Source organism: Phaethon lepturus, unplaced genomic scaffold (assembly GCF_000687285.1).
Source record: "Phaethon lepturus isolate BGI_N335 unplaced genomic scaffold, ASM68728v1 scaffold42704, whole genome shotgun sequence".
Lineage (NCBI taxonomy): Eukaryota > Metazoa > Chordata > Aves > Phaethontiformes > Phaethontidae > Phaethon > Phaethon lepturus.
Window position 1 is genome coordinate 28,351 of NW_010533341.1, and position 18,473 is coordinate 46,823.

The window sequence follows — 18,473 nt, forward strand, 5'->3', positions numbered from 1 at the left end:
ATATTACAGGTGATCCTTACTTGTATGTTGAAATGGGGCATTTAAAAGAAAAAAGAATCTGGCCTTAAATGCATATACCACAGCAACCCCATTTAACTTAATCTTTTATGAGACACTATGACAGAAGCACCAGGAAAAGACTATTCACCTAAACTAACTTTTGCTCTGTGGGAGCATTTGAAAAAAACAGAGAACAGACATGCCAGGTCTTGCTTATGCAGCTGTGATGAACTTTAGCAGTTCTGCAATATGTTTAGCTCTTTTTATTTTTTAAAATGGGTCCTGCAACTACTAAAAATGAGCATTGGTAAATCTGTGGTAGCTATCAATATAAATCAGAGTTTTGTGTTACTTGATTAAAGAGCAACCATTTTATCAAATCTTTCACTCTCGCTAATGAGGCTGTGTGACAGCTACATCCATGGGAGAAGTGTAAGAATTACTAGGACACTGATGTTTGTTGGTATCAGTTGCCTGATTATGTTCTGACTTAACAGAATTTAGTATTTCTAGATAAGTGTCACTGTGGATACTAGACTAGAGAGCTGTGGTACTTTGAGGTACAAAGCACCATCAGTTTTCTCAAGTGAGGCTTGGCAACAGAAGAGGCTTGAGAATGAGGACTCAAAAGTTTTAAGTGCATACCGTCAGTCAGAGAGAAAAAGATGGATATCCACTTCATATCTTCAGGGATAGTGGTTGAAAGGATTTTTAGGCATTCAGCACCTACTTCTATACCCATATAATCTTTCTAAGATAGTGTTTATTTTAAAGTGTGTTTTTTTTGTTTGTTGGTTTGTTTGTTTTTTTTTTTTTATAAGGGAGTTAGAAAGGAGGTTAGACGCACTTAATACCAAGAGGAAAAAAAAAAGGTTTTGCAGTGTGCATTACTGTTAATATGTAATTAACATTGATTTATGAGAACTTTAATTTAGTACTGTAAACTGCCTCATGACTTTCTGCAGAGCAGATACAAACTTGCTCAACTGTAGATGGTCAACATTAATGTGCTAAAATTTATTTTCAACGTGCACTAGTTTTTGTAAAAGCTGACTGTTGGATTCTTGTGTTTGTATGCAACTAGCATAATTTTGTAGCAGTACAGCTGAAGAAAGCAAGTGTTTGAGATCCATCAAAAATCCCATTTTAGGCATCTTTTTACAGTGACGTCCAATTCAAACTTTCTGTTTTTCATTTTTCTGTTGGAACTCCAGAGATTACTTTCTCTGAATTTGCGTCTTGGATTCAGATTTCTAACTTTGAATATATTACTTTCACAGTCTTGACCCTTATCGCCTCCACTGCTGCTGGTGACACAGCTCATAGGCAACTGGAAGAAGGCGAATGTGTGCATTTGGCTGTTTTCAACATGTAGCTGCTATTTGATTTAGGTGATGAAGTCAGACTGCTTACTTTAAACAGTTGTTATTGGCTTGCTTTAAAAATCGTCACAGGCACAACTACAGAGGCAGTGCAACTGAAGACCAGTGAATGCAAGTAACTTTAATGCTATTCTGTATTTTATAATTCTGGACAGTGTGAGAGGACTACTTCTGTTCTTTTAAAATAAGGTATCGAATTTCAGACTTTGCCTGAAAATGTTTCAGGTTACTATTCTAAAACTGAATCCTGTTACTCTATTTTGTTAGAATTGGGAGTGACTATTTTAATCTGTAGTTCAGTTAAAAAGGACATCTTTTGAGGTCTTCTGGTAATTTTGTGTGGAGGTATGGCACTATTGAAAAGTTACACGAGTGTAGGTTCTGGTTTTTAATAGTTCGATTTTTAGACTAATAAAATGAAAATGTTAGCAGTTTTTACTTGAAATCTCGTTTTATTAGCTGGGACTATGTAAATAGATATGTTACCATAAAAATCAGATGTTTGTTTAGTATATGCATTAAAAGCACACTGTACGTAATATTCCAATAATTTCTGTGCGGTTGAGTTTGACAAGGAACCGGCCGCTAAGACAAAGAGAGGTTTGGAACGGGGTCGTTTCGGCTGGAGATGGCAGAAGCTGCCTTGAGAGCTGTTTGTTACTGGTGCAGCCCGAGATTCCTGCGCTCCTACAGCTGGGATGACCCGTGTGTTGTGGAACCGGGAGAGCTCGGCCCCGCGAGCCTCTCGGCAACCGAGAAATAAAAGCATTCCTCTGTAACAAGGCTTCGGCACTTATCTCTCTTCTCTGGTGCTGTTTGTGCCGAGCCAAAGCAGCTGCTACCGGGAGTTAAGAGAGAACAAACTCAACATGGCGTGAAATTACTGCACTTCCATTCACAGTCATTGGAGTTACAGTGTTACCAGCTACAAGCATGACTGGTCTTTGCATGAATAATAACAAGACGTGGTACTTCGTGAGTTTTGCCTTCAAGCATTAACAGGGCACAGTGCAAACTTGGAAACCCTGCGTGTTGTGGTCCATCTAATGATGTACATTATTGCATTTTTCTTGTCAATTGCTGGAATAATATTTATACTTGAAAGATTTGGAAAAAGGCAGATAGGAAGTTTCTAAACGGAAATATGGTTAAAAGGTGGCAATTGAAAATAACTCCGAAAGGTCCTGAGCGTAGGTTCCCAAAGCTGTATGGCTGCTGCTGAAACGTGCATCCTCCGAGATGTTTGTCGTGGGGGAGGAGAACCAGTATCCAAATCCTCAAGTACCAAAGAGATGATTTGCCCTTGCTCAGTTAGGAACCAAGCAACGAGCAAGTGGGACTCGTTTTGGTATTTATTCCTCTCCCAGCAGCTCGGTTTCATCCTATTTCAGAAACAACTCCGTCGCCTGCCTGAAATTCAGCGTCGTCTTGTAGGTGCTGCTGCAACGGCGACACCTGAACGCGGCCACGTGCGTGGTTTGGCGGGCCTGCTTTTCATCTCGTGCGCTCAAATCCGCGGTGCGTGTTGTCTAAACAGCCTTCAGGACATCAATAGTACGGAAACACCTGAAGAGCGGAGAGGACTTTAATACGTGTTTTGCCAATCCGGCAGTGTAGAACTTTCCTCAACAGCTTTTGTTATGGTCTTTTGGTTCCTACTAGTCCTTAAGCCCAAACCCAAAGGCAAACTATTCTTGTGCTTTTTTTTTTTTTTTAAATGATGCTGCTTTTATTGATTGATTAATTGCCTGTTGTTCAAGCACTTTTTCAATTTCTTGTATCTGTTTCTCGTAGATATGTGAATTGTATTGCACATCTGACCTGTTTACGAAATTTTAATATATTAAAAATCCGTAAAATTTCAAACCTGGTTCTAATACATTATTTGCTTGTTAACATTTACAGAATAGGTTGTTCTTCGAGGACTAGTCGGAATGATGTCTTTCTGTTGCGGTGTTACTCAAATTCAGAAGCTGATTGCTATAGGTACACCCTAAATATACAACTAGGAGCTTAAAAAGCTTGTAAAGCTTACAGTCTCCAGAACAAGAGGAAGGGCGCTTGACAAAACCACGGGCTTTCTGTAACTAGTTTTATGGACACTGACTTCCTCTTGCTGTAAACAGCCAAAATTCAGGTGACAGCTTTTTATCAATCATAGAAGGTTGCATTACTTGTTTACATGTCCGTTTTCAAAAATGTCGCTGTGACTTCTGATTGTTTCAGGTCCCTCCATTTCAGTGTCCGTTTAGCTTATCTAATTTGAGGTAAAAAGCAAACAATAAACCTATGAAAGCTGCGAAGCTGCAGCTAATTTCTTCAACAAAGTAAACCTGCAGACAAATTGCCATTGTTTTTTACTTTACACTCTTTTTGTGTTGTACAATGCCTGGACATGATCAATGAAGACTTTTTCCTCTTTCTTTAGAGAAAGTTATATATGTTTACCACACTAATTTATTACAGGTAATAGAAATGGCAGAAGTAGATGTAGACTCTCTCAAATAGGCTGTCTGGATCTTAAGCACTGTTTTATTCTGTCTTAAAGAAATTGGATAAATTACAGAGAATTAATTTGTTTACAGTGTAAAATAGCAATTGTGTCTACTTAAAGAAAATTCTTCAGTTGTAGTTATGTTTTTTTAGATACGTTTCTAAGGAAAAATAATGAAACAAATCTACATACTCAGTTTTCTTTACCTTATTTAAAAAGAATTGTAGAGTGTGCGCTACATATGTTATAATATAGCACAATTCAGATTTTGACAGTTTTAAATCAAATATTATTCATAGCCAAGATAGCTATTTAACTATTGTTTTAGCTGTACTGTTGAATATAACATAGCTGTGGAAGGCGCTTGTGGTCTGCCTAGGTATTAACTGGCATTTGTGAGGAAATTTCGTGTTGTCAAAGGTCTCAGGTCTTGCATCTGTATGATACTTGAGTGTATCATCACTGCGACCCACTAGTGGAATCTCTTCCAGAGCTCTAAATGTCCTCGTGATAGCAGTGTTTTGTCGTGTGTGTGTGCAGTGGTCAGCACTAGTGTCAAAACTCCAAAGGGAAAAATTACTAATTCAGTAGCATCTGCAGTGTAATCAGTGAGGATTTTTATGAATAAAATTCTACAACTTTGTTTTTGTAGCAAGAATATATCTATTTAATTCCAGGAAATCAGCAGCTTGTACGTTGTCTTTTACAGGTTAGAGGTTTGGTGGCTTCCCCCCCCCGCCCCTTTCTCTAATAGCTGGTAAAAACTTGGCGGGGGCCAGAAATACTGTCTCATAAAGAGAGAAGAATACCACTAATTAGCTGATCAGTGGTGCTTGACCTTGTGAGCAACGGGAGCTCTCAGCTCCTGCTGGGATCAAATTTATATGAATTTGTGAGCCACTGCCTGGTACTGGCCCCGCTGTGTGTCATTCAGACTCTGCCTCGGCTGTAATCCCAAAGCTACGGGCCAGCCTGCGGTGTCGCCCGCGCATGAGGAAGAGTACCTTCTTTTGGAAATTGATGTCAACCGTCATCTGCGAACGAAGCTACTGTGCAGTGCGAGGGAGGATGTTTCAGTCTGGCCACTGGCGAGCGCTGAGTTGCATTAGCAGTGGATTTTCTGTAGCTCCTCCAGTTTTCATTCCTTTTCTTTCCAATTTCGGCTAGAGGCAAGAGGCAAAGGTCCTGGAGAAAATAGGAAACATATTGTGAATTATAAGACCTTTTCCGATTCTTTTCAGCTCTGTGTTTCCCACCCTGGAAATAGTCTGGTATCTACTTTCCTGAGTCCCCCTCTGCTCCTTACTTAAAATGGAAATACGCAGTGGCTATTAACAGGAGGTGTTGGGATAGTTCTCCTTCGACTCCCAACCACTCGTGTCGGTGGCTGCTTCTGACTTTTTGGATTGATTGAATTGTTTGGTATTTTGAAGTCAGATGTGGTACTTGGAGACAAGGCAGATATTTGATTACGCCATTCTAATTTTTTATTTATGTACTCAAACCAATATCGACCTGAGATAAAAGAAGCCTTCCGTGTCATCTGTAGGAGTCACATGATAGAAAAGCCGGCAACATTTTAAGGACAAATGTAGTCGTCAGGGTACATAGCTGGATGTAGATTCTTATGTGGTTACGGCGTTGCACTGAGAAGAAAGTTATTCTGGTCATCCCAATAAAAATATGCAGGGGGAAAAAAAAAAAGGTTTCCTCATAACTGAAGATCTAAAAACCCTGTTTTGTAGTGAGGTTTGAGAAGCCTCACTTTAAAAACCATGATTGGGAATTGAGGCACCAGAATCTCCTTGCTCTAGTTTTATGGTTCTCATTATAAAATTCTATTTTCAGAATCTAATTACTTTAAATTAAAATACTTGCCATGTGCAAAGCACCTTATAATTTCTGAACTACTATACTTGCATCTCATAAGCTCTATGGGAGAAAGACAGGTATCATGCCTGTTTTACATTTGTGGAAACTTAGATGCCATGTGCTGTTGCTTCTCCAGATGTAAAGCGATTTAGTGATAGATCAAGTAACAGTCTTACACTTCCCAGTGTTCTGTCCAAATGGCTTTATTAAAGTTTTTGCCTTCTTAGGAGAGGAAGAAGAAAACAGTAGACCTGAAAAAATCAAATCTGTGTAACTGAGAAAATGTTTAACTCTTAATAAGGTCTTTTTTGGGAGGTGAAGGAGATGTTTATCGTCGCGTCTGCTCCTCGGCTCAAGGTGTTGATCTGACTTTGAGCTACAGTGTATGTCACTGTATGTCAGAGGCAGTATATGCACTGATGTACAGGTGTCCAGCCACTTAACATCTACCAAGCTTGACTAGGTATGAGTATACATACTCTAATCAAAGAATGATCACACTACGTTTAATACACTACAGTGCATAATGCCCTTTGCTTAATACTTTTTTCCCTTGAAGTGTCTTCACATTGTTTTGACTCACCATCTGAGAATGATAAAGAGCTCTAAAATATTCTTTTCTGATTTAGAAAAATTGTCTAACAGTAGTATGTGACGTTCTAAATCTTTTATTCTGTAGGTCAGTAACAGATCCACGAGATGGAAAGAGAGTTGCACTCAAAAAGATGCCCAACGTCTTCCAAAATTTGGTCTCTTGTAAAAGGGTCTTCCGGGAGTTGAAGATGTTGTGTTTTTTTAAGCATGACAATGTAAGTAAATTCAAAGTAATTTTGAAGTCTTTGATAAAACCTACTTGTAAAATGGAGCTATCTATAACAGAAGTATTCTTTTCTTTTAAATTATAGAATATCTAAAATGCTTTAAAAGCTCTCTAATTTTACGGTTATCAGATTTCCTGGAAACTCAGATGTTACTGTTGCAAACACTATAAAAATGAAATTATCAAGAATCTAAGGATAGTCATAATTTCCCTCACAAAATGTTTGCAAACAGACAGGCAATATACTTCCACCTAATCATGTTTTAGGCTTTAGATAAATGTCAGTCTGTACAAAGCTATGCCAGCTGGAGATGCTTTTGCTTCCAAGCTATTTCTTACTCCATCTTCCTCTCCCCTTTGTTGGAGTTTATTGCTCTCTCAGTTCTTCTAGCAGAGTGGTTGTGCAAGCGCTCCCAGATCTGCTTTAGTTAAAATCAGCTAGGTTAAGTTAAAACGTTTAAAAAATTATTTTAATTGACCCATATAGTTGTGTCTGAAGTGAATCAAAAAGTACTTAGAGAAACTGTTCCACAAGTGCAACTGAGGATGTGGTAACCTCTCTCGTTGATGAGCAGTAACAAGCATCTTGGGAGCACTATCTTCTCCCAGTGGAATGGGATCAGGAAGTGGATATCACTTTCAGAACCTTATTTCATTGCTTTTCCTCCTGTTTTAAAGTTTACTTTTTTTTATCTGAGGCTGTTGTATTCAAAGAAAGATTTTATTTGTGGCTAAGCACTGGGTTCAGATAAGTAGTGTTGTTAGTGAGGCACAAGAGAGGTGGACAGCCTTGCAAGCGTGTACCAGATTGCAGACTCCCACCACCACTATCACCCGTCCTTGGGAGATGGATTCTGGGACAAAATTTCTTTTGAACGGGTACCTTAAACTGCTCCTCACCAGAGTCTTCATTATGGAGAAGATTTTACCGAGGACTATAAATAAAAGCATCTCTGTAAGCAGTCAGATAACCACTGAAGTTTGTGTACTTCACCTAAATGTCATAGATATTTCTAGGACAGGATCTAAAAGACTACGCCAAGGTAGTATTTTTTCCTGTGAGAGGATGTAAATTCTGTGCTGCTGCTTTTCTACCTTTTTGCTTTGCACAGAGAGCTGAGCTGCTGATTCAGAATGTGAACAACTTTGGGTTTTGTAATTCCCATGTGGAAGCAGTATCACAAAACTCTTAAAGATGAAAGGCGGAACAAAGTGTAATATATTTTGCTTTTACATTTCTTTGCTAGGATTATTTCTTTAAAATATTTATGGTTTTATATATATATTTTAAATCAATTTTTATCGGGTAGATAAATTTATGCTTTTAAGCCAGTACTTGAACAGGTGGAAAAAGTTTATTGAATGAAAAAAAAAGAGAGACCCTGAATGTACAGAATATCTGACTTGGTGGGCTATTAATTCACATATGTAGTGAGATAGAATGTTGGTCCGTCTGTGTGGGACAGAATAAAGCTAAGCTCTGTAAGAAAGGTGCAGTCTGTCTGTCTTTTTGAAAGGAATTTGTTTTTGTTTGCCTGGGATAGGTCTTGATCTTGTGTGGTGTCTCCTAGGTACTCTCTGCCCTCGACATACTCCAGCCTCCACACATTGACTATTTTGAAGAAATGTATCCTAAATATAAAATAGAGCATCTTAATTGAGGTAGGTGTAATTTTCATTAGCTTAGAAACTGCAAGTAGTTGGTGGAATCTATGCAATAGAACTACAAAAACCTGGAGCCTGTATCTGAACAGTTTTATTCAAAGACGTGAATCTATGGTATCAGGAACTCTTAGTTATTGTTAAACATAGTTATAAAATTAATAGTTATGAAATGGTGCAGGATCGAACTTGAAGCTTTGAATATGTAAGAGCCAGTAAACACAGGGCATTGTGGTATTTACCAGCAGATACTGCTGCTACTAATGGCGATTCCCCCAAAATATTTTTTTGAAAACTATATCCAGTAATTAACTTCCTCTCAGTTATTAGTACCTTGTCTGGTGTTTTCAGAGAGTGCTACTGTCACATGCTTTGAAACCATGACTTTTCAGGGATCTTTTGGCATACTAGTTGAGTTGTGGCTTTCCTTGTTCAGCCTCTATCTTGATCAAGAAAAGAGATTTCACACAGATGTATGTGCTGTTTAACGTGTCACTGATGCAAAGGTATATGCTGTCTATGGGTAACTGTATTATAAAGTTGAATTTTAGGACATAATGACATGATAATGTCATGTTTTGTTTTGTTTTATTCCTTTTTTAAACTTTGTTTGTATTATCTTCTGTTTTGGGGGTTGGGAATTTCTGCATTCTCCGAAAAGTCAGTTGTTGAGCTGGGTAGGCTCTTACTGACTCTAGTTGGAATAGAAGTTCCGTGACTCAAAGCAGGTTGTTTTAGTACTTACTCTAGTTTTTAAATTGCTAGAAATTACTCTAATGCAATGAGTTAAGTACAGATTTTCATTGTACAGAAAGTATCTACAAATATTGTGAGGTTTAGAACAAAAAATTATTTTAAATAGGGGTAATTCTGTTCTCTGCAGAGACTTTACTAGTTACAGATCAGGAATCGTCATAAAGATTGTCTGCCTAGATTAATCCCATTGTCTGTTCTGTTCTTTATGCTGTTTAAAAAAAAAATACCATGCTAAGATCCAATTTTTGAGAAGTTTTTAGCTAGTAAAAAGTGAACTTGATAATTCACACTGAGTGAGATTATTTGTTTCTATTTTATTTTTATGTGTGTAGGAAAAAAGCTCTTCACCAGACTCCTGCCCGTAACAGTTTTAAGATTATTTGCAGAGTTTTATGAACTGTTCAGATATTTTTACAACATGCTGTTAGTAACAAAATACCCTTTGTAGACTTCAGTGAAAGTGGTATTTTAGAGACCAGATAATCAAATATCCTAACACATTGACATTTCCATTATAAAATTAGCGTTTCAGTACAGCGATCTGCCATGCAGCTGAGGTCAGCTAATAGACTTCTATGTTTTCTGTGGAAAACCCCAAAAGCAAACACTGAAAATTAAACTCAGTGCTGAATTGTTGAAAGTGAACACTTGAATCATAGCGTATTCAACTACGTGTCGTCTCATTATACTGCTGCTCCTTTTACAGCTTTGGTTGCAGTCTTTCAAGTTTATAATTCACAATCAAATTGTACAAATAAAAACTGCCTCCCAAACCCAAAATTGTTACCAAAATCTCCTTGTAAATTAGGCAGGGCATAATGGAATGTCTGTTACGAAAGCTAATGTGGGACAACTGCCAATCCATTCTTATCTGAAAATGTATGCATATACATTCAAGAGCATATATAAAGTGTTAGGATTGAGTATTTGGGTTTACTTTCTAAAATTACATAGTTTTAATACGATCGTAGTTGGGACCTGAGAGCTTTTTCTGTTAGCTGGATGCACAGTAATAGTTAGGTTTAAAAAAAATTAATGCACTGTCCCACAGATGTCCGTGTCATATGTTCTGGTTGTCCTGCAAGTAGCTTTATTATGTTGGTGTCAGTCTTCAGTGGAGCTGCTTGAGGTTCGAGTGCTTCAGCTTACTCTTAGGGTTAGACTTTGGAAGGTTGGTTGTTAATTACTGGTGGGTCTTAGCTGCTTTTTTTTTTTTTTGTATGACCCACTTTACAAGACAAGTAATGGGTGGAAAGTTGTCACTCTTTATTTTTAGATAAACTGAACTTTGTAAAAAATGGTTTGATCTATTTATAATATCTTGGATTGATTAATGAAGAAAGGTGTGTTTTAAACTTGGTGATTTTAACCAGAGTACAGGTATGATTTATTGATTGATAAACAAATTCATTGGTTTAAAATACTGCTATAAAATACTAGGGCTTTTTCATATGAAAGTGAGATAAAGCTCTTAAATCTTGCTTTGATATTTCTTTCATGTGAACAGCATATGAGTAGTCTTCAAACACTGGATTTTTGGTTATTTGCACTAGTTCAATGCCCTCATTTTATAACAAGTCATGTGAGTTATAAATCAGATCTAGGTTAAGGATTACTTCTTCCGTGTAATTGTACAATCAAGAATATTCAAATGGGATAAGCTTGTTTTTATGAGCTTAGCTACTGCCAAGTTTTGAATATAAAGCCAGAAGTGTTAGTTTCCTTCATGGTTAACTGATTTTAAGTCATTCTGACTAGTATTTTATAGGGCTGTCTTTTTTTTTTTTTTTTAATTTGTTTGAATTTTTTGACTGTAATATTGGTAATAGAAGACCGTTTGCTTTGTGTAGTCTTCTTTCTCCTTTCTTTTGAAATAATTGCAGTAGGTGCACTTATGACCCTTAAATTCATTAGAAGAATGAATGAATAGGTGTTTCACTTTATATGCATATTTTTAATTGCATGTGCTTCTGCTTACTGTAGCGTAAGGAGAACTTATTTCAGATTAATTTTAAGAAGATCAGGTAACTATATTCCATATTTGGGGGACGTAGTTTTAAAAAATTCTTTCGTTGATCCACTACTATAGTTCCTAAGGTTACCATAGTGACGTTCCATTTTTACAATAGGGTATATTGATCAGTGATAAAAGCGTAAACGGGTTGAGTTGGTACTGCTTGATTTCTTTTATCCTTTCTAAGGAGTTGTAGTACCCTTTTTGTGGAGAGAAAAAAAACAGTAGAAGAATGACTAAAATTATATGAATGATGTGCTGCAAGTGAGCTGGTAGAGTTAGTTTCAATTATTCAATGTCTCATAGAACTAGCAAGAATTGCAAAGTATATTTTGTAAAGAGAACTCATTATAAAGCTGACTTAAAATTTTGATGATAATTTAAAAGATTTCTTAGGAAACTGGTGATGAATAAAGGAATTTTATTCTAGTGAGATTTTTGTTTTGGAATGCACATTCTTTGCAAACTTTTAGATTGAGATATAATGTGAATGTGTAATGATTGAAAATCTTTGTGAGCATTTAACATCTTTTACAGATATTGATATTTTTGCCAATATCACCTAATGCAAATATGAATAGATAATGGGGCGTATATTGTTCAAGATGTCTGTCTTGAGAAAATAAATTAAAAGGAGGTTGTTAGTGAATTTTAGGTTTTATATGCTCGTCATTAAGCTGAAGTTCAAGGCTTATCCTTGTAATGATCAACTTGCCTTGGTGGAACAGAAGTGTAATCCTTGATGCACAAGCTTGGATGACGTTTGGGTTCTATTGTATGCCTCTGTTCCTAGGTGGACTGATCTAGCTTTAAAGCTTATCAGTTATAATGGTAAATAGTGACTCACAGATTTTGCTAGAGCATCTAACAAAGCATTTCATTACAAGGACCTGTATCTGTTAATTCTTCATGAACTAATTTATAGTTCTCTCTTTTTTTTTTTTTTCAAATAGCCATTTCAGCAGTTTAGATTTACAAAATCTTCTGCGATTGATTGTAGTACAGAATTGTGCAACTTGGAGATACACAGATGTTCTCTTCTAAGAACTATCCTAAGTTTCTATAGTAATCTTTTGAAAACTTTTTCTGTTAAAGTGAATATTAGAAGCAGCTGAAAAGTCATAATTTTTGTCACTCTTTTTGTACTGACTTGGAAAGATTTGAATAGTAAAAGCAAAGGTGTGCAGCAGTTCTGACATTACGGAGTCAATTACCTCCTGTGGTGGAGGTGGGTAGACAGGGACCAGGTAAGATTTGGTTCCTCCAGCCAGTAAAAGGCACGATGACAACGCTGTTGGGGTTCCAAGCAGCATATGCTCAGGCTTCCTGTTCCCTCACGGTATCCTTAGGAAGGGTTTCCTTGTTTAAGTACCCTTCTGAAGTGTCATCACGGCGAGTTCCTCTGGGCCAGCACGCCGACAAATTGAACAGGGACCTCAAGGATTAAGAGGAGTGGTATATCTGTAGAAGGCTGTGGATTGCCGATTCGCAGCTGGTAACACAACAGTTTATATTGTTGGGTCAGGCAGAATTGCGACTTAGGTTCTCACTAGATATTCCCGAGAACAGAATAGCTTGAGGTACTTTCTTCAGGTAGTGAAAGCATGGTGTTGGTATTGTCAAACCAGTAAACTGTATGAGAGAGCACTCGACGGCTGCTTGAATGACCTGTGTGCCAGAAAAGGTCTGTTCTCTGGGTAACACGAGGCTCTTTTGCTCCGGATTAGAATGGTGCTTTATGTGGCAGGAAAGTTGTAATACTTTATTCCAGTATTTGCAAAATCTAGTTGGATAACATTGCCTGGAACTTAAAATGTTTCCCCTGATATGGATTAATATATAGTTATTTCTATTGAGAAGATTGTGTACACATGGGAAAATACCAGGGAGATTTTAAAATTTACTATCTTGTACGGTTAGCAGTGATCTTTCAAGTAGAATCTGCTGGCCGCATGTGCCTGGCTGTCAGTGGTTCAGTGAAAATGGTCTGAAATTTTCCCCTTTGTCTTTTTAATTTTAAACCTTTTATAGGTACTCAATAAATTATCTTAAGTCCTAACGTAAGGATTATGACTTGATTTTTGAACAACCTGAGATGACAATATGAGAGAAGTTTTTAAAGTGTTAACTTTGACGAGTTAACACTCGTTAACAAATGTTTTTGACATTTGGTGTTGCATTTTTAAAAAAAATCTGTTTTAAAAGCTATTTGAAGAATACCGTACGAATAGTAGTTAGCAATTTACCCACAGATCTACTACCGATTAACCCACATTCCCCTTGCATTATTTTGCTTTTTTCTACTCGTGGAAGTATTTGATAATTTTACTGCATCTGTCCGTAAGCACGGTAAAATATGAGAATAGTGATCTGCAAGAAGTGCTTTGTAGCACAAACGCGTTTTGCATTTGAATATCAAATTCAGGTGGTCTCAAGACCAAATGATGAAATAACACAAGTGAAATTTTGAAACTAATGCTGAAGTAGTGGAGTTTATTTTTGTATTCTGCGGACGGCGTCCTGCCATACCTCTGGGGAACAGCTTGCCGTTCCACTTCAGACACATGGTTTTTACTGACACCAGAGAAACCTGTATGTCTTACTCCTTCTTGCTAACCACAGTATACAGCCAAGAAAACTTGTCACAACAAGCCGATACGCAATCTTGCAGGTGTGATATGCCAGATGTATCTGTCTTTCCCGAAACAGAGCTTCCACAGCACCCAAGCTTTGTTTTACGACTACATAGATACAATTATTTAGACGTGAAAAGTAGTGATTTTCTTGTACATAATACAAAATACGGTACTACTAAACTGCAGGTGATTAACACCAACGCCATTAACTCAGAGCTGAGTGATGACAGGGTGCTTTTGTGGAAGGCTGGGAACTCCAGCTGCTGAGCAGGAGTGGAGAGGGGGGAGCTGCTGCTTCACCTGAGCACTTCTCTCATCGTACCCCAGCTCAGGTTGAAAGGCTCAATTTTCTCTGCATTAGGAACTCAAGACCCTTGAAGCCCTTACCTTACACAGAAGTAAGATTCAGATGGAGTTTCAGTATTTTCTTCCTGGCATGAAAAACTCTTTTCCCCCCACCCCCGACTCCAATCCATCCAAAAATCTTCTGCTATTGCTTGTCTGTTGTCTTTGACACATGCCATAGATTGTCATTTCTACATCGCATAATTAGTGGTGACTTGATGGCAAATGTATTTATATCAGTTAATTTTGCCTATAACGGAATAGTCAGCAAATTTTAAGCATAAAAAATAATTCAGATGGGCATAAGATTATTGAGATTCTTTTGAATAATTGTTGCACTATTTTTACATGGATCAGGTCTTTTTTTAATGTTTTGGGTGTTGACAGGAAATGACGATGTTGTAGAAATCTTTCTACTAGGAAGCTATAAAGTCTGCAAAGAGTTAGAAGAGAACAGAGGTGGCATCACAAGCTAAGCTTGATATGATCCTAATGTAAAAACAAGTATAACTAAAATATACTAAAATAGGAGAAAACGCCTTGTCCCTGTTTTATATAACATCCTGAAATATGTAAGAAAGAGTTTTGTTTTGTTTTGTTTTGCTTTGCTTTGTTTTTTAAAAAGCGTGTTTCTTAGAGTATGGTACAGATAGACATCTCCACTCCACTGCTGGCATCCAGATAATCCACCTACCCCAGAACTTGTTCACAGAATGCTGGCCTCTTCCCAGAAAAACAGTCTATAGAATTGAGTTTTGAGGTATGCAGAGACCTAATAAAGAAGGATCCAAGTCATTTTGAGAATACCACATCAGAGAGTGTACTTTATTCCTTTCTAAAATTTGCTTGTCACTTTGTAAAATTTACTAACTCAGCAGGTCTCCCAGTCAACAGAGTAAGTGAAGTTCTTTTGTGCCACACATTTGCCTTGATAATTGTTCTGAAGCAAATTGGTACATTTGTAGTTCTAATTTTATACAGCTACTTAACTAATTACTGCTGTCAGTAGCAATTTTTATCTGGTAGTAATGTTCAGCTTAGCTTCATATTACAGCTCCAGTGACCACCTCATAGCCAGCATATTTTATGATTCGACTTGAAAAAGAAAACTGCAGGTACCTGTTTGAATAGTTGATGGAAATCCCATAAGGTTTTGTGGTTTGTTTTTGCTAAACGTTTATAGGACTGGCCGGGGTAAAGCCATTGACCCGCCTGGGTACCAGCTGTTTAAGAATCTGCCCCATTTGTAAAAGGCAGGAACATCAAGCAAGTGCTGCTTTTGCTCTTGTTTTAGAGACCCTCATTAAATTATCTAGAGACAATAATCAGATAGCTGCTGTTCAAGCTAATGGCACCTCTGAGCCCCTGTCAAGAGAGCTTTATTTAATGTGCAGCAGACCTGGAGTGGTGCAGGTGCCATTTCAGGCCCTCATTTAATTTAAGCTGCTTTAGTTGGCATGGCAACTAGTTGAGACATCTGGGAGACATTATGCTTGGGATTGAGATTTAGGAGGATTTGTGGTGTAGCAAAACAAAAATCTTACCATAATAAAGTGCAGAGTAATGCTTTTGGATTTTTAAAAAATTTTACATCAAAAATGAAATGTAAAGATTTGTTGCAGCCGTAAGGTAAAACCCAAATTTTAAAAGGCTAGTATAAATATTTAAGAGGACCTTTGCAAAAGGCAAAGTAAAATCAGAAGACCAGGAATTATGATGCTGCAGGGTTGGGATTTTTCTTTATGAATTCTTTATGAATGCAATTTTTTTTTTTTTCACCAAAATTTGGCAATATTTAATTTATAAACTAATTTTTGTGTGCTGTGCTGATGGCAGATGAGCAATTTGGCTGATAAGGATTTGGCCGGATAGGGTTTGCAGAGCAACAGATGGAAGGAGAACATTGGTTAGGTAGAGATGAAAGAAAATGCAGGCTTTCTCTGGATTGTTATAAGTGCAGCTTGACCTTTGCCAATTAATTGGTGATAATGGTAAGAACAAGTAGAAGTTTCTGCTGAAGCTGACTTTCTTACTGTGTGACCAAGAGATAAATATCTTACCTGAAGTCGGGGTTTGCTATTATATTTCAGACTTGATATGCAGCAGAGCTGGTTGTAAAGAGCGTTGAACGTACTGATAGGCTCCTGCAGGATAATGGTGAGATTGCAAAACAAAACCCTCCGCGCTGACCTAGTTAGCTTTGCTTTCAGAGGAAAGGTCAGGACGGCACACTCGTAAAAATACCACCACGAGGTCGACGAGTTCATGAAGTTACCGGAGCTTGGGCATGGCAGATATGGAGGACAAGTAGAAGTGAAGCGTGTAAGTTCCTCGTGCACAGCAAAGCCCCGCTTCCTCCTGCAGCGCGGAAGGTAAACCTGTGCCTGCTCCCGCGTTCAGGTAGCGCCCGGTCGGAGGAGGGCGGCTGAGCCGTTGCCGATTCGAACAGATGCTCAGTTTGGATTTTTGGGAGGCTGAGAGCTGACTACTGCTTTACCTTGAACTGTGGATGAACCTGGTACACCAAGGGAGATGTGAGATTGGGGCCCAGGAGACGCAGTTCTGTTTCTAACTCTCTCCTTGATCTTTTGCTTGACCTTGGCAGCGCGCACCACCTCTCTGCCGCATTTTTGTCTGTTTTTAACGTTGCAGGGCATGGCGTGACTTGTAACGCTTAATGCCTAACACGGGGACATTTGATACCTTGCTGTAAAGTAGAAGTTCAGTTAACACAGGGCTACCGTGTTTTACCTTCTTCAGCCACAAATATAATAATACCAGAGATTTTTGTTTCAAATATGACTGCTAAAGGTAGCTTTTAAACCAGTAATTTTTCTTAATTATCAAGCTTATTTATTGTAAAAGTTGAAGATTCTCAGTACTGCAAGTTCAACCCTTCTTGAAAGTTGAGGTGCTGTGGTTTTGCTTTACACTCTGTTCTGAACCACAGCTCCAAAATCAAAACTCAGTTTACCGGTGGTGTTCGTGAATGGAGCAGAGTACGGCAGAGGCAGCTTCTCTCCGCTCAGTAGACTCTTCGTCGCTGGCCGCAGGAAAAGCCGTCTGCCGCTAACCGCCCTGCACGACTCGTAGGCAGCATACGTCTCTAGTATTGCTCCCGAGTATTTACTGTAATGATTTCTGCACGTGTTTTATTACTGTAACGTGTTCAGGAAAACGACACTATGGTACTGATTTTGTGGGTTAAGATATGCTGCTTGTGTCTTCCATATTTCTCCATTTTTGAAACGTTATGTTTTTAGTGCTTCCTGAATAAACACAATACACTTCTTAATCCACACCTTACCTTAGTATAAGCCACAGCATAGGTAACTCTTTGTATCTTCAAGTATTTGTGTAAATTATCAGTGAGCATGACTATCGCTGTGTTCTGCATGTCTACAAGTACGTGAAATGGTGGTTTCTGGGTTTTTTTTAGTTTTTCCTCCAGACAGAAGTTTGAGTTTTTTTCTTTTTCTTCTCCTGTTATAACTCAGAAGAGGTGTGATGACCGGGATTTGTATGCATGGGTGTGCGATGCTTGAGAAGGTAAAATAGTGGGTACTGGGTAGGTTTAGGGGAGTGTATGTATTTCTAAAATTCTGCATTACTGATCGTGTAGCAACCTGCAAGGTACTTCTGCTAACTGACTTTCACAGGCTTGCGCTTGGCAGTTTGTCTGGTTAAATCATGTTGATATATGTCCACTGTGAAGATGCTACTTTAGTTGTTTGTAATCTGTGGCTTACCGATCTTGAGAAAAAGTTTAAAGGTTTCAAGATGCCATTAATTATATTAAAATTTTATTTTGTTCTCTGATTTGACTTTGGAATAATTCTGTAGCAACTACTTTAATGCAAACGCTACTTTATTGAGTAATCTGTTTTCTTTCACAACCCGTTTTTTATTTCCATTGTTGTAAGAGTCTGGAGACTTGACCTCTGAAGAAGCTTTATTCTTTTTTACTCTATAGCTCTGACCCGTAAGAGCTTAAATTCCTAGGAGCTAGAGTAAATGTTTCAAGAGATTATGTGCCGGACTTTCTGCTTTTGCCTTAACTAATAAATTGAAGATATGTTGTCACTGAATTGATGCAGAGTGACCTCCATAAGATTATCGTCTCTCCTCAGCCACTCAGCTCGGATCATGTCAAAGTTTTTCTTTACCAGATTTTAAGAGGTAATTTTTCTTCTTTTAAATTTAATGAAAATTATGTAGTAGTAGTTTTTTTTTTTTCTCTGTGTCTTAATGTTTATTCTCAAGAAGTCCTCATCTTGAATAAGTTTCCTGTGGAAACTTGTTCTTTTTATTTCATGTTATGAATGAATAGCAAACATTAATTATTCTAGTTATAAGAATATGGCAGCCCTGCTGCCTTCCACCATAGTCACGAGTAAAGATGGCAAGACTTAGGCTTCAGCTGCAAAGGCTTTTTCTATGGCCTGTGAGAGTCTTGGCGGGGGGGGGGGGGGGGTTTTGGGGGTCCCCCAAT

The 18,473-nt window shown here is 37.9% G+C and overlaps 1 protein-coding gene across 1 annotated transcript in view; it reads left to right on the plus strand.

The window, feature by feature from the left end:
* The window catches only part of NLK (nemo-like kinase), a 63,369-nt gene that overhangs the window by 27,524 nt on the left and 17,372 nt on the right, over window positions 1-18,473 (plus strand). The window contains 3 exon segments of the mRNA XM_010285149.1: window positions 6,428-6,557; window positions 8,140-8,195; window positions 18,054-18,160. Coding sequence (XP_010283451.1) covers window positions 6,428-6,557; window positions 8,140-8,195; window positions 18,054-18,160 — 293 coding nt within the window.